Genomic DNA, 15,655 nt, shown 5'->3' with positions numbered 1-15,655 from the left:
CTAAACCGTGCCTTGATCATGCCCATTGTTTCTTGTTGCTGCAGTCAAGGGCAACCCAGTCCATATAATGGTGTTCTCTAAACCCCAAGACTAAGGCTCAAACCACCATGAGCAAGCTATGGGGAACCTCTTGCACTCTTTCCTGCCCTTTCCCTTCCAGAAGTGAAGATGATAAAAGATTTTGCTTCTAATCTGCTGCAAATCCTAGTTTGCCATTTAGTCAAAATGTGGAAAATAATGGTGCTTGGTCAAGCCAATTAAAGCCAGTATGTGTGAGCTTGAGGCCTGTTCTCATAATAATAAATGATGGTTTGTTGGTTGGTTTGAATACAGCCAGAAAGTTTAAAATTCCTAGTCCACTCTGTTTTCAAAGTGAGGCAAAACAAAGCCCAGGTAGAGGGAAAAGCAACACCAAGGCTAGTCTTATACTCATTTATAAGTACGCTATGTTCAACACAGAGCTACATACTTCTGAATAAACATGCTTAGATCAGGCAGTAAGGCTATCTAACCATAGACAACCCTAACAGTGTTACCAAACCCCACATGTCTACCAACAAGCAGAAATAAAAACTGCAGAAAGAAAGGAACCTCTTCCAGAATAGAAGTATTGCCAATCATCTTTAAATTCTGCCTAGTTTTGCAAGGACAGAAGACTCCTTCCAACTGTCTTAGATTTATCTGCCTCAAGAGAGTGAAATCAATTCTCCAGTTAAACTATTGTTTTTATTAGAACAATGATAGAAATGTTGATCAAGTTCTGTAAGATAAAGATACCTCTGTAAAAGCTACCAACTCTCCTAGGTACAGGATCATTGTACAGAAGTCTATTTTCTTTTGTGGATGCTCCATCATCTGGGTGCTGATCGTGATACGTTCCACCCTAAACAATTTAAAATAATAATATATCAATCAATTATTTAAGGGAAAGAGCTTGCTCTGTTTTTCATTGTTGTGTAAGACGACAGGCTGAAATCTGTTCACAGCCTGTGTATAACCTCCCTCTAGATGTATTAAATATTTGTTAAAATGAAACTCAACTCCACACAATAAATGAAAAGGCTGCATGTTAACAATATTTGTTCCAAAGCCATGGGCCTGAGCCTCCAAAACATACCAAACAGGAAATATATCCCAACCCCAAACCAAAAATCAACAAACTACCTTGCATAAGCAAACTGGTGAAAATATATAATATCCCAAAACATACAACCATTAGGACATAGAAGAGAGTAAAACCAACCATTGGTCATTTCTAGTATTGGTTATTTCTGATAGTGAAGGATATTATTTCACAAATTGATTTTGCTCTCTTCTATTGCCAAATGACTATAAGTTTGTATCCTGCAACATTATCAGATTTTTTGGGATATTATTTATTGCCTTTCAGTCACATATCAATACATACCTAATATGTATTGATATGTGACTGAAAAGTAAAAATGCCAACTCTCCTTCATTGGCTTTATCTTCAAAATCCCAACTCCAAAAGCTAGCCCACGGAGTTCCATGCTAGCAAGGTAGAAATGCAAATCTTATTAAGCATCCTGAGAAATCTTCAACTATAGGGCACTCCTCTGAATGACTTCATAAATGTACATAGTTGAAACCCAGGGCAGTATAGATGTAGAAATGTGTTTTGACACAGCATTTAAAATATGACAGAATTTCAACAAGCCTTATCTAAATCAAACACCTCCAAGTGGCCTCACCTGAAATACCATCTGTTAATACTATGAGGTACATGTTGCGTGGAAGTGTGTCCTAATATATAAAATACCATGAGATTTTGTATTTGGGAAGCATTCCCTTAAAACAACCCCAAAAAAGACATTGCTCACTTCATTCACATGCCCTAGCAATTTTCCTTTCTTTCCATTTCCCATTCTTTCTGCTTCCTCTCCTGTCATACTTCAATTTCTAGTGAACAGGGCTCACTGGTGCACTATTTATTGGATATGGTGCTGTATTTAAGAATACCATTCGCGTGTAGAAATAGTATCTCTCTCTTAACAAAGAATCAGTTATTAGAACTACTAACAAAATGACAAAAAATGGTCATATAGGTGGTTCTCAGTGCCTACTTAAGAGCAGCCTTGCTAGATCAGACTAAGGGTCCTGCTAGTTAAGCATCCTGTTTCCAACAGTTACTAGACAAATACTTCCAGGAATTTCACAAGGGGGATATGAAGGCATTGGCCTTTCCTGTTTATCTCCTAGCAACCAGTTATCAGAGGTACACTGGCTTGGGACATGGAGGTTCCATGATTTCATCCAATGCCCCTATAATGCAATCTAAGCCAGCAATGTTATAGCACCACATCTTGTGGCAGTGAATTCCATAAGGGTATTTATTTGTTTAATCTTCCAAATTTTCCAAAATACTTTTCGTTTTCCAAGCACAAGTGTCTTTAGCCTAGCTCTCACAAACTGTTTTAGCCTACACTAATTGTAGCCTAGTATTCTTCATGACATTATAGTGTTCTACATGCAATGAAGGAGCATTCTGTCATGAAAAAAGCTGAAAAAGAATTGAATTTTTTAATCAGCAAGTTAACAGCAGGTGATTTTTCTGAAGGAACTAAATAATTACTACACTTATCTCTTGACAACTATGACCAATTTGTGGGAACACATGTAGAGGAGAGAAAGTGCTATCTTGTAGCCCATGCATGATAGCCAATGGTTCAGCTGACTATGAAGCAGTCCGAGAAGTCAAATATTTGGTTCTCTTTTTCTGTCCACGTCTCAAAGGGTATGTACAACTAAAGAGGGCCTTCCTAACTCCGAATCCACTAAGCTGAAATGAGATCACAAGGTGCTCAATAAACCTCTTATTTTTACCAATTGAATAAACCCTGTAAAACAAAAAACAAACACAAAACACAAAAGGGGGAGATCAAGCAACAGGCAGGCCACACTATAAGGCTGATGGGATCTGTTACACTTAGTTAGTCAGAAGTTGTGCAAGCCTCCTGTGACAATAAATAGTTTTGTGATGATTTTGAGTGAGATCAATGCTTCCTTTATCAAATTTAACTCTAGTCATAAAGTGTGTGCCAGTTCTTGCTCTTCAAAATCATAAGAGGCAGTGGATGAAATAGCCAGAAAATAGCCTTGAATTTCTTCTACATAAAATTTGCCCTTCCTTCCCCAAGACCAAAGTGAAACTGCTGTTCAAAAACTATTCCAAAAAACAAGACAACTCTATCCCAAAATCTGGAAAAGAAAGTTCTCAAAACAGAAATGATACCCTTATGAGACATAACATGCAGTATTATGAAGCTAATTTCAAATATTCATACATGAACACACACTACTTATCACTTATTTTAGATGATAAAGTAGGGGGTCTCAATGCATATCATAGCTGGTCCTCCAGGGGAAAAAAATCAGTTTGAGATCTTCAAGTTTCCTTAGACAAAAGGAAAAAAAACTACTTCTAACCATTTGGTTGTGCATTCACTTAGACAGACGGACAAAAGAGGCGAGGAGGGTCTTTTTAAGAGTCGACAATTCAAACTAACCCTATTGGTATCTTCTGTACAGTCTTCACGTGAAGAGCCAACAGATCTTGTGAGCGACTTATGCTGCACCTGTGGAGATAACAGTTGCAGGCTGTTTGCTCTGGCTGCCATCCCTTGCCCTACGCTTAAGCCACCCTCTGAGCCCTTGGTCCTCACTCTGTCCCGGCTCACATACATCGAATGTCTATGAGGGCGCTGCTGTGAAGAAAAGGGACTTGTGTAACCTAGGCCGTAGGAAAAAGATTCATGAGGCGCCGATAAAGAGTGTGAATGGCTTCCATCCAAATGATCTGGTAATTTCAACTCCTCCATGGTTTTGGAATGTCTTGTAGATGGTCGTCGTGATTCCAGAGTACCGTCACTTCTGTTATTTCTTCCAGAAGGACTGAGCAAAGTTCTGTTGTCAGCATGGCGAGGAGGTGTTGGTGTGGTAGGAGAGTTCAAGTCCAAGCAGCTGGATGGAAAATACCTACTGTTGTTTGGGTCTGCAACTTGAACTCTGGCCTCAGACAGATTACTCACAGATTTGGAATCTGTCAGAGCCCCATGACTTTTTGACTTTGTTCGATATGAGGGGCTCTTCGAAGACTGAGGAATAGTATCAATATAGCTGTGACGGCTATGCCTTTCACCTGGTTGCAGCGTGCCAGTTTTGCTCTGAGAACTTTCCATAAATGAGTGACGGTTATGCTGAGATCTCGAATTTGATTTCAGGTATTTTGTACCCGGACCATCTGAAGTTTTCAGATCAGCATTAAAATCAAATTCAGTTTTTGTCTTTGCTTCTTTTGGACTGAGAAGATGTGGTATGTTATTATTAGCTAGATCCTTGCTTCCAGATCCAGGTGGATTGCTTGGCTTTTTGGAAAGCATTGGACTATGTGCAGTTACAGGAAGGTTTCCATTTAGAAAGCTTTCATTTGTCGCCTCTTCTCTTTGCAATCCAACTCCCACATTCTGTATATCTTTGCTGTTTGATCTGTGGTGAGACTGCACAGCAGTACTTTTGCTAGCTTGAGTTCTACATCATAAATACACAAAGAAAGCACATGTTAATTTCTACCTTTAAATACCAATTGCTTCAGTAAAATTGGTGTTTAGATCTGCTTCACTGCAGCGAAGCACACACAGCATGAAATGGAAACTTTGGCACTGAAACATCTAAATTGTTCATTCCAAGCACTTGCTAAGTTTGAAATAGAAAGAGAACTCTCAAAGTCAAGTTGTTTAAGGTAAAACATGCACAAAACCAAAATGGGCAACAACAACAAAATGACAAAGAGTAGTTTGTTCACTCTTGCTTTTAATACAGACAGTGGGTGGTTCCAGACAAGGCTTTCATCATGCATGGAGTTTTAGAGTGTGTGTGTGTTTTCTGTTCAGTCTTCCACTTGTAACCCTCCCGTTGTTTCCCACTGCTTCTTCTGGCTCTTTTCTTTCAACAAAAAAATCTGTTAAGGACGAAATGATGCAACAGCTGCACAATGTCTTACAATTGACTGTGCTAGGAGCCTTCCGTCTGGAAACACCCACCGTAGGAACAAGACTCAAAGCAGAAATAGAGATCACCTGGCATAAAAATATACTGCTTTACTCCACAATATTATCCTAATAGTCCAGACCTATGGATCGCTATACTGAGGAAGGGACACTAATGTTGGCTATTGAGATGCCCCAAACAATCTAATCCCATTTCGACAATGCAGCACAGCAACTGCCATCAACACAGCTGAGATGGCACTCTACACCCAAGCCATTGTGTCCAATGAGTAACAGATTCCACTGAGCACTGTGCCAAGTGGACAAGTAGGTCCCTGGGTTAAGAGAGAGCCTTATCATTTGAAATGAAGACTAGTGTGGGTGCTAAAACCAGTTTATACTATTCTTTATTAGTAAGTCTACTGAAGATATAGAAGTTTAATAATGGCTTCACTGCACTGGAACTACTAGTCGTTTTCCTCTTCCTCCGCCTTCTTAGCAGGCTGAAGTACATAAAATAACTAGGGCACTTACAGTCATTACCTGTTGGATAAGGTGTTGCTTTCTCCATGATAAGGTTTTCTTTTAGTTGATCGTGAAGGTGAACGATCTAAGAGTCTTTGAGTTTGAAATGAGGGGTGGTTCAGACACTGCTCAGTTAGGTATCTGTCACCTGGATCCAGTTTCAGCAAGTTCTTTTGAACAGAAATTCAAGTTTAAGAAACAAAGTTGAGTTATATACAATTAAAAAGCAGAAGTATACGTGCAACTGAAAAGTGTTTAGTGCTTTTTCCAATGTTGTATGTAAAATGTTGACTCTAAATACCTAGTTTTCAAATCTGTCCATCGTAGATATAATTATAAGCTATATATTTATACGCAGATTGGAAAAACCCTGGGGTTCAGTAGCCATTGGTTGAGCCTAGTGACAGGCATCTGGGTTGCAGCACCTTCCTACCTGGCTCCAAGAAAATCTCACTTGATCCTAAGTTTCACAAACACTTTTGCACCCCTGTTTATTCACTTGTTTTAATAAATTGGAAAATACACTTAATAAAATAAACAAGGTTATTGAATATACATTACCACTATTAAGAACGTGTTAACAAACGACTTCAATTAATAAGGTTTAAGAAGTAATTACGTTCCTTCCGTACCCTACAAATAGCTCTACGTTGTTGTAAATATGCAAAATTATGCTGCTTTCAGGGGAAATGGACAAAAATAAATTGATGAAATGGAATGTTTTCTAAAAACAAGTAGAACAATACTCAGCAAATACACTTTCCCCCTGAACTATACCTAGTACTATCTCAAATGCCTGAAGTAGATATATTCTTTGAACTTAAGAAACACAAATGTATTACTAACATCAGCACAGCTAAATTTCAGGGGCAGCTGGAAATAGAAGCAGGTTCGAGCGACTGGGAAGGAAAATAAGCCACTGTAGCTTATTTTCCCGCCCCACACCTGGTTCCACCTAATCACCATAATTATCCTCGCCGTGCGTGATTTTGCATGTCTTCCGAACTCAGCAAGGGTGTGTGGTGGAGGTGGGTTACAAACCACCCCACAACCCTAGAACAAGCCATAGGTTCCGGGGTGTTTGTAAACCCACCCACCCTTACCAGGTTCGGACAACATGACAATTAATTAGGCAGTGCACAGCCAGCACATACAGGGCAGAAAAATAAATTATGGTGGCTTATTTCCTTTCCCCGATCATGCAAACCCAGACAGAAACTATAATACATAGAACAATAACATCCCTACCTTCATAAGGTCAAGTAAAACACCACTTAAGATTCCTAAGTATCTCCTTTCCAAAGACTGTGGATGGTTGACGGCAGGGAACTGTATAAAAATAATATATATATAATAAATACTCACAACTGCAACACTTACCCAAATCATCAAAAATACTGTCTGCCAGTATACAAATGATAGCTTAAACACTATCTGATCTAATGAAATTCTCTCTCTCTCTCTCTCTCTCTCTCTCTCTCTCTCTCTCTCTCTCTCTCTCACACACACACACACACACACACACACACACACACACACACGCAAGGTAATACAAGGACAATTACCAGATATGATATTGGCAATCAATGATAAGAATGTGTCTTTAAAATAGTAATTAATTAATAGCGGTTGCACATTAGGGTAGCGAAAGAAGAGGGAGGAAATCAGACCAAGATTATGGTACTGGGAGAGGAGGGGCTAACTCATACCATTTTCTGAATTAAAATCCCCTAGGTATCTACTAATTTGGAAGGTAAACATATGAGCACCATAATGTTTTCTCTCATGGAACAACAGCAGCTGGGGTGGTGGTGATGGCTTAGTGATGATTACTATGGGCTGAACTGAATGTCCTCCCCTGCCACCAGCCTTCTAACTTTTTTTTTTTAAAAAAAGGAGAGTGATGCATCTCATCTCATATCTAGTCACTCCTCTAGAAATACAGAATTCCACACAAATACATGATAGAGAAAGATTTGTATTGATTAAGGAAAGGATAAAACAAATGAAATTTGCATTAGTTTCAGTGAATTTGAATTAAACTGGAAGGAAACTTCTACATATCCCAAGGGCCTGCTGACGTTGTTCAATTCAAGCACAGCAAAGCTCAACAATCCTGTCTACTTGCCATTAGAACTAAAAGCAAACCCGTCTTGCTAGCACAAGATTGCAGCAATCTGACAGCCCTTCACATGAAGCGTAAAGGCTGATGCCATCCGCGCTTCACTTCGTGAACTGAAAAAGGCCCCTGTTAAATATACCTGCACTGCTTAGAGGCATTGCAGTGGATCTAAGGCAACATAATTTCTCAACAGATTCTCCTATATTTTGCAACAGGGAGGACAGGATTGGCCTTTGGAAACAACAAAGGAACTAGGGAAGAGCCAACCCCACCCTCCCAAAGCTATAAAATATGGGCATTTAAAAAATATTCTACTAGTTAGCAAAGTTTCATGATACTATTTGCAGGTTTAGATTTCTCTTGACAAGAACAGAAGAAAAACAACTATGATATGTCTATAGCAAGCACTCACACATGCACATGATTTTGGTCTGTCTAGAGTTTTATCAACCAAAAGTTTTTGAACTCCTAATTTGTTTACTTGTGAAAGTGTCTTGCGCATGTAACATCCTTTTGCAAACTACCAGACCTAAAAGTAGGTTATATAAGTGGTATGTGAGTTGTTTAATAGTGTGAATCAGGTTCCTAAGTATAGGTTCTTTAACTGCATAACTTTCTAACAGTAGCATGTAACAAGCCAGACTGCATGTCTCCATTGATTAAAAAATGTTGAAAGCTTGAAGAGTTGCTCTAACAAGGCATAATGGAAGGGGAGTGATCATGTACCTGAAATAGTCAAGCTTCAGTAAACTTCAAAGGGTGAAGCGTTTCTTCTCTTGTCCTACTGCACCCTTCATTTAAATGATAGATACTTAAATGATAGATACTAAGTTGCAACAGTTTCCTATCTAACTGCAATTGATTTTACAAGTTGCGCAAGAGTGACTGTGTTACTACCTTAATATTTAAAATATGTAGCAAGTCTCAGAACATTTTCTAGATTTTCATAACCAGTAGCCTGTTTTGGCTGTTCAATTGAAATCTCTTGAGGATGGAGGCTTTTGACATGGGGAAGATGGTTCAAATATATATCATACATGCACTATAGGCAATTTGCACAAGAGTGGTTGCCCCAAACAATGATGAAACATGGCTTCATTTTGCCTTCCAGATAGTAAAACAAGTCTTGGGGTAGAAATGGGTACAAATCCCTATGGGCAAGTTGACTTCTGCACCAAGATGAAATACTTAGTATTCTACATAAGAAATTCTAATATGTTAAACATGGTTTAACACAGTGTTGTCACTTCTGGGAGCTAATCTCATATAGAAACACATCAGAGCACAAGCAATATTTTTCCAATATTAATTTTAATCCTATGTAATGTAGCGTTATCAGATTAGGTCTGTTAAAAATGATGCTTATACAGTGTGCAAACTACTAAACGTTACAATTTGCAACTTTCAATGCTCATGTAGGAGCTGGGGACACGATACTGAGAAAGCAATATTCACCCAGTCCTAGAGCATAAAGCGTTATCCTCATGAATCACAATTAAGCACGTGCAATACTAGTAGAAAACAGAAACTGGAACACACACTCATACATATCTACCTCACTACAAAATATTGACAAATAGGGAGATGTTTGGGTAGGCATGTTTTGGACAATCTCACTGCACCACTTGAAATTATGCATGGAACACTTAATCCAAAAATTACCCGCAGCCCATGGAAACGAGGATTGCTGTAGAAAAGTTTCATTTGCTCTGCAGGAAGTGGTCCTAGCACCTTCTGAATTGTAAAAAGTTGGTCAATTTCACTTTCTCCTGGAAACAATGGCTGACCATCACTAAGTTCTCCAAGAATACAGCCTACCGACCACATATCTACAGACTTGCCGTAAGGAGCTCTGAAAAGAAAACATATGGTTGCTATTGCTACTTGACAGATTAATACATACATTAAAAAAGCCAATCTGTATTTTACTATATTTTGTGTGTATAGGTATAAAGGAGGAAAGTCAGTATCCGAGATCTTTCATTCTTTAGAATGAAAGCTCTCATTTCTTCCCCTGTCTCCAAATTGCTCTTTATTATAGCTGTAATACCATTGCAAGAACACTGATTTAATAAATTTGTGATGGTAATTATACTTCCACTGAAAAATTGTTTTTTACAGAGCAGTTTATGGAACTGGACTAACTCTGCCAGTCCCCACAGGGTTGAGAATAGCAATTCACAAATAAAGTGTTTTTTTTTAAAGCAGCATTACCAATGCTCTTGTTGATTTTCTCTTCTCAGGGACTCACGACTGTATTAAACCAAATGTCTTTGGTACATCAAACATCTATGTAAGGATGTTAGCCACAGACACTCCATTACTTAAATAATAAGCATACAGTTATATTTTAAGAGTAATGAACTTCCATGATGGCTCATCTGCCAAAAAATGAACATTAAAAATGTCTAATATTTTTTCAACATCAAGCCTTGCATATCTGGAAAGTGAGTCAGTGGATAGGACCACAACAGATGTTCTAGGGATACATGGGGGAATTCTTGATCAAGAAAAGTATTTTGATGTGTTCTTCGTATTTCCTATGGGGATTTTTCATAATTGATGCTAAGAAAGCCTCATGGTCTCAAATGTGTCCCTATCAAATATAATTTATATGGTACAGAAATCAGAAGAGATTTATTTTAAGCAATACCCATTCTAGTATATTCAATTTTGTCATGCCTGAAACAAAAATATACAGATCTCATTTGTGGGAAACAGTAAATAATTTCACATTCTGTTTTCGAAGAGCATAAGAAGAGCCATACTGAATCAAACCAAAGGTCCATCAATCTGTTCGTACATTGACCAACCAGCTGTCAACAGGAAATGCACAAGCAGAAGACAAGAGCAACAGCACCCTTCCGCCTATGTTTCCCAGCAACTGTTGTACATAGGCATACTGCCTCTGATACTGGAGGTAGCATATAACCATCACGATTAGTAGCTCTTGATAGCCTTATGCTACATGAATTTGTCTTAACCCTTTTTTAAAGCCATTTTAATTGGTGGGTATCGCTATGTCTTAGGGCATGGCTGGATGGGGCGATATCCCGGGGATCACCCCGGGATTATCCCTGTACATCCACATGACGTACAGGGGATCACGGGAGCAGGGAGGGATGATTCCTCCCTTTCCCTGGGATATCACCCTATCCTTCTATTCCGACTTTTCCCACGGTTCCAGGATGATCCTGAGACTTCGGAACGTGTGACCGGGCATCCCGTTTTCATCCTGGCTCCTCGCAAGTAACTGCAAGGAGCCAGGAACCAGGCACATGCCCATCAGGGGTGGGGTGCGGGGAGCGGGACTATTTTTTTTATTTAAAAAACCCAGGAGCGCTCTTGCACTCTTTCTTGAAAAAAAAAATGAACAAAATGGAGGGCGCAACATCCTCCAGGGACGTCACACGCAGTGTGTAGACAGAGGGCGACAATCACAGAAGTAGGCAAGTCTGGGATTCCCCCCCCCCCAGCCCTCTACACCCACAGGTGTAGACATGCCCTTAGTGTAGGGAATTCCATAGCGCTGTAGCTCAGTAGTAGAGCACATACTTCACTTGCAGAAGGTTCCAGGTTCAATCCCTGAACTCTCCAGCTAGGTCTAGTTTTTTAAAGCTTAGTTTCCTTACGTATTATTACTACCTATAGTGGTTTACATTCATAGTGCTGTACATTTGAACCTCAAAGAGCATTCTTCTATTTCCCATGACTATTCAGTACTGTTCTTTCTTCTCCCCTTCTAACCAACTGCTATGAACTGCTGCCTTCCAGTCCAACATAAGGGAACGTGCAGCAGCCATAGGCTGATCTTTCAAAATCTAATGCCCTTTAAATAAATAAACAAACAAACAAACAACCAGATAAATAAATAAATAACCCATTGTTTCCAATGGGAAAGAAACCACACTTTGAGCCAAGTCAAAGGTTTATTTCCTTCCCCTAATGCTATAGTACACTAATTCCCTGATGTTGAAAGTTTATTCCTCCACCCTGCATTATGCAGTTACTGTCTTCACATTAATCGCACATAGATAATGGTTTATTAAAGCCAAAGCAGAGCAAGTTCTTGCAATTTGTTCTCACAGCTACAGCCTGCAAAAGCATATCTAAATATGCATGAAAGCCCAGGAAGTTGCTCCTGCTGACATCAGAGTTAAAGCTGAAGCTAGATCAAGAAACTCCTTTGAGAGCACTCCCCTCTGAGAATATTATCTGCAGAGATGCCGTGCTTGACCAGCAATGGTAGAAATTAGCTTAAGAATAAGCTTTTTCTACAGATGTATAAGAACAAAGTTGCTCTGCATAGCCCTGCTATCAAAAATGTTACAATTCTTACAAGTAATAGAAAATTATAGGACTTTAGAGTGGAAAAATAGATAAAATATTCTGGAGCATGATTAGCCATTTATGAGGTTTCCCTGTCCTCCATCAGGCTTGTTAAATAATTAAAAAAAACTTTAAGCTAAATGGGACTGTTGCATACAAAATATTCCAAACACCAATGTCTTTGCACATCAGAATAAAAAGGGGAAAAAGGTAAACTAATGGGAAAAACAGATAATTATAGCTATGTAAGAGGGATGCAATATGTAGACTATTCAAAGTCTACAGATGAAAGAAGCAGCTATTTGTTCCTCTGCAACAGAATATGTTCTACTATAGAGGCACAGAACTCAAATGAGTTAAATTTCATCAAAAACATCTTAATGTGCATTGCATCATATGTATATTTGTGTCACATTAACCCTCATTCAAATTAGTTTAAAAATTCTACAGAAGTTTAATTACATTGCCTAGAGTTTGGGTGTGTGTGTGTTAAGATATAATAGATTGTGATATTTTGTGACAGCTTTTGCACAACTAAAGTGCTAGGAAAAGAAGAAGAGACTTATTATAAGTCTTCTAATCCAGTTTTGGCCAGAGCAGTCCAGAAAAGAGGTAGTTATCTGGATTCTCAAATTTGTCTGCTGCCCAAAACAAGATGTTTTATGAATTTCCAAACAAATATTTCCCTTGAACTAAAGACACCCAAATTGGAGTTATTTCTATGATGCAGGAGACCTACTGTGCTACCAATATATATCAGGAAAAGCAAATTTGCAGAAACAGGATCTGGCATGATAAGACTGGTATTTTCAAGTGTTTGCTCTTCTCTTTCAGATGAATTATTGGGCTGAGTTGAGCATGCAGAAATCAAGAACTTGGGAGTGAAGCTAGACACCTCTCTACATTTAATGCAAATAGCATCAGCTGACGGAGGTGTTGATTGAGATTACAGAAGGTGTGAAGACATTTTCCTCCCCTGCTGTAATCCTCTGAAGATGGTATTTGGTTTACAATGGGGGGATTTCCTCCCAATGTAAACAGCACCTTTTTCCTCAGGACCATACCAGGGAAGGAAAGGGTTAGATTCACCATACACACATGCTGGTAGTTAAAGTTGCATTTAACAGCAGGTCTAGTTTGAAATGTATGAAGAATGTGTGTGCACATGTTCACAACTAAGAGTGAGATACAGATAAAAAAAACACCCCAAAAACCCCTCCACCAGGATTCTAACCTAAATTATTTATTTATTTATTTATTTATTTATTTATTACATTTCTATACTGCCCAATAGCCGGAGCTCTCTGGCTCCGTTTGGAGACAGAGCTCAAGCCTGCCAAGAAACCAGTGTCTGGGGCTGCATGTGATTATTTGATGGTAAGGAAAAGGATTTTCACATATACCATCTTGTTCATGAATGAGTTCATGAATGAATGAATGGGTGCCTGTGCTAATGGATGCTAAGCATGCAATCTAGATGCCTCAGAAGTTGTCCAATTCTGAGATAACGGATTTCTTCAGAAACTAAACCAATCAAGACTTAAACAAAATATTGTAAATGATGAAAATGCATACATATACACACTCAATTTAGTACTCGCCATGACATCTAGCCAACAGTTATTCGCAGCCAAAATAATTATGAGAAGTGCTCATTATACTAGGTTGAAACCCTCAACAGAATAAATACACATTGATAAAATTACTAAATGGGAGCAGCTATGTAGATTCTATGATTACTTACCCAAGCAAGAGTTCAGGTGAACGGTACCACCTGGTGGCCACATACTCTGTGTAGTTAGCATTGCTTCCTTCTGACAAATTCCGTGCAAAACCTGCATCAAGGTAAATTGAAAATGACTTTATTAAGAACTTACATTTTCTTTTCCATTTAAAATTAAAATGTGTTTTTAAAAAAGCATCTGTCATTTATATTGGTTGTTCAGTTCTTCTATATTTAACATACTGATTCCAAATGAAAGTAGTGTTGCCGCTAGTACACAGTTGCCGCTGTGTTGGAAAGGAGCTGATTCCCTTAAAACCATGTCTCCAGTACACCTAGGGGTGACCATATTACATCAACTTTAAAATCACTTCACTGGCTGCCAATTAGTTTCTGGGCAAAGTATAATTTGTTGGTTATTACCTTTAAAGCCCTACATGGTTTGGGTCCAGGTTACCTGCACGATTGCCTTATCTAGTACAATCCGCCCCGTACACTCAGGTCCTCTGGGAAGAGTTTACTTCAGTCAGCTAAAACTAGGCTGACAACCATTACCCAGAGGACCTTCTCTTCTGCTGCTCCCAGACTGTGGAATGGCCTGCCAGGAGAGATCTGCCAGCTTAATAATCTTTCTGAATTTAAAAAAAGACAGATCTCTTCCCGCAGGCCTATATCCAGTCGAATTTTAAAATGTCTTAAAAGATTTTAATAATGTTTTGGTTTTATGTTTTTAATCAGTTTTAGGTATTTTATATTTTTGTATTCAGTGTTGTTCCCCGCCTTGATCCAGAGGGAGAGGCGGGTAAGAAATAACAACAACAACAACAATGTGTACAAAGTACTGAGTTCTAGTCCAAATATGCTTCTGCTATAAGGAAAGGGGCTGTTGCTATTTGCAAGACAACATGTCATTTTTTCTACCATCCACGTTCCATTTTTTCCACTGAGTAGAAGAACAGTCCTTCAACTGAGAGTATATAATATTCTAACCAACTGCTTATTAACTGCTGATAATATAAGGAGAGGGAAAATCCGTAGAAATGGAAGAATTATGATAACCCCTTACATGCATACTTTCATAAGTACATTAGTATTTATGAAATGAGGACCTTATCAACCTGGAGTCTGTTGGCGCAAGCATAAATTTAGGTTTTGAACATGCAACTGAATTTTGTGACCTAGACTGTGCCACTGATGTATTTTACATATATTCAATGCACTTGAATGCTGTACATACTTTTACATGAATGTTCAAATGAATAATTCTAAGGTAGTGGGAGGAAAAGCGTCTCAAACACAGCAGATGTATTGGAGCATGAAACACCATAGCATAATAGCCAAGTGCATCTGTCACAATTAGTGTATGCTTAGTACTCTTCCTTCTGCATTCTTACTAGCAAGAAACCACACCCACACAACGTGTGTCTAAGCAGCTCTTGCGCATTTACATGTACAAAGCACAGCACAGCTAAGATACAGCAGACGTACAAAGCCTGCAACCTTTAAGGACACTTATGTGTAGCCCTTGACTGAAAAAATGCGATACACCACTCATTTCCAGTGTGATCCCCTAAATATTTACTGATTTCCGTGGGATTTATTCCCTAGTAAATATGTTTAATACTTAATTTTAAAGAAGTTTCTATTGTGAAGATAGATAGTGGTTTTTAAGTGTTCTGCCGTCAAGGATCCTTTTCCATGATAGCTCATCTGCCAAAGAATGTTTGCACATGAGTGCAGAAAATGTGTGAGTGCATATTAGGGTGCACATAGGTCACTGCCCAGTCTTTTTAACAGTCACAGATGCCTTGTTTACACCAAAAATGTTCTCTAGAACGTTTTGCAATTGCCTACTGCGGTAAAAATTATTTAAGTAGCTAAACTCAATAGGTGCTGTATAAAAACCATACTTAAATAACAAGACATCCTTTCCCACAAGTTTGCAATCTT

The 15,655-nt window shown here is 38.7% G+C and overlaps 1 protein-coding gene across 4 annotated transcripts in view; it reads right to left on the bottom strand.

Moving 5' to 3' along the window:
* CDKL5 (cyclin dependent kinase like 5) overlaps positions 1 to 15,655 on the bottom strand; it is a 51,531-nt gene that overhangs the window by 10,349 nt on the left and 25,527 nt on the right. For 2 of the 4 annotated variants that reach the window (XM_063126426.1, XM_063126428.1), the window contains exons 7-12: positions 13,727 to 13,817; positions 9,316 to 9,505; positions 6,780 to 6,860; positions 5,550 to 5,701; positions 3,528 to 4,548; positions 778 to 883 (exon numbers count right to left, since the gene is read on the bottom strand). In XM_063126426.1, coding sequence (XP_062982496.1) covers positions 778 to 883; positions 3,528 to 4,548; positions 5,550 to 5,701; positions 6,780 to 6,860; positions 9,316 to 9,505; positions 13,727 to 13,817 — 1,641 coding nt within the window. The remainder of the gene's footprint in view (positions 1 to 777; positions 884 to 3,527; positions 4,549 to 5,549; positions 5,702 to 6,779; positions 6,861 to 9,315; positions 9,506 to 13,726; positions 13,818 to 15,655) is intronic. The other 2 variants (XM_063126429.1, XM_063126427.1) reach the window with 2 other exon arrangements.

The sequence above is a fragment of the Elgaria multicarinata genome, chromosome 5 (genome assembly GCF_023053635.1).
Source record: "Elgaria multicarinata webbii isolate HBS135686 ecotype San Diego chromosome 5, rElgMul1.1.pri, whole genome shotgun sequence".
NCBI lineage: Eukaryota > Metazoa > Chordata > Lepidosauria > Squamata > Anguidae > Elgaria > Elgaria multicarinata.
Note: the sequence above shows the minus strand (reverse complement) of the source record. Positions and strands in the feature narration are given on the sequence as shown.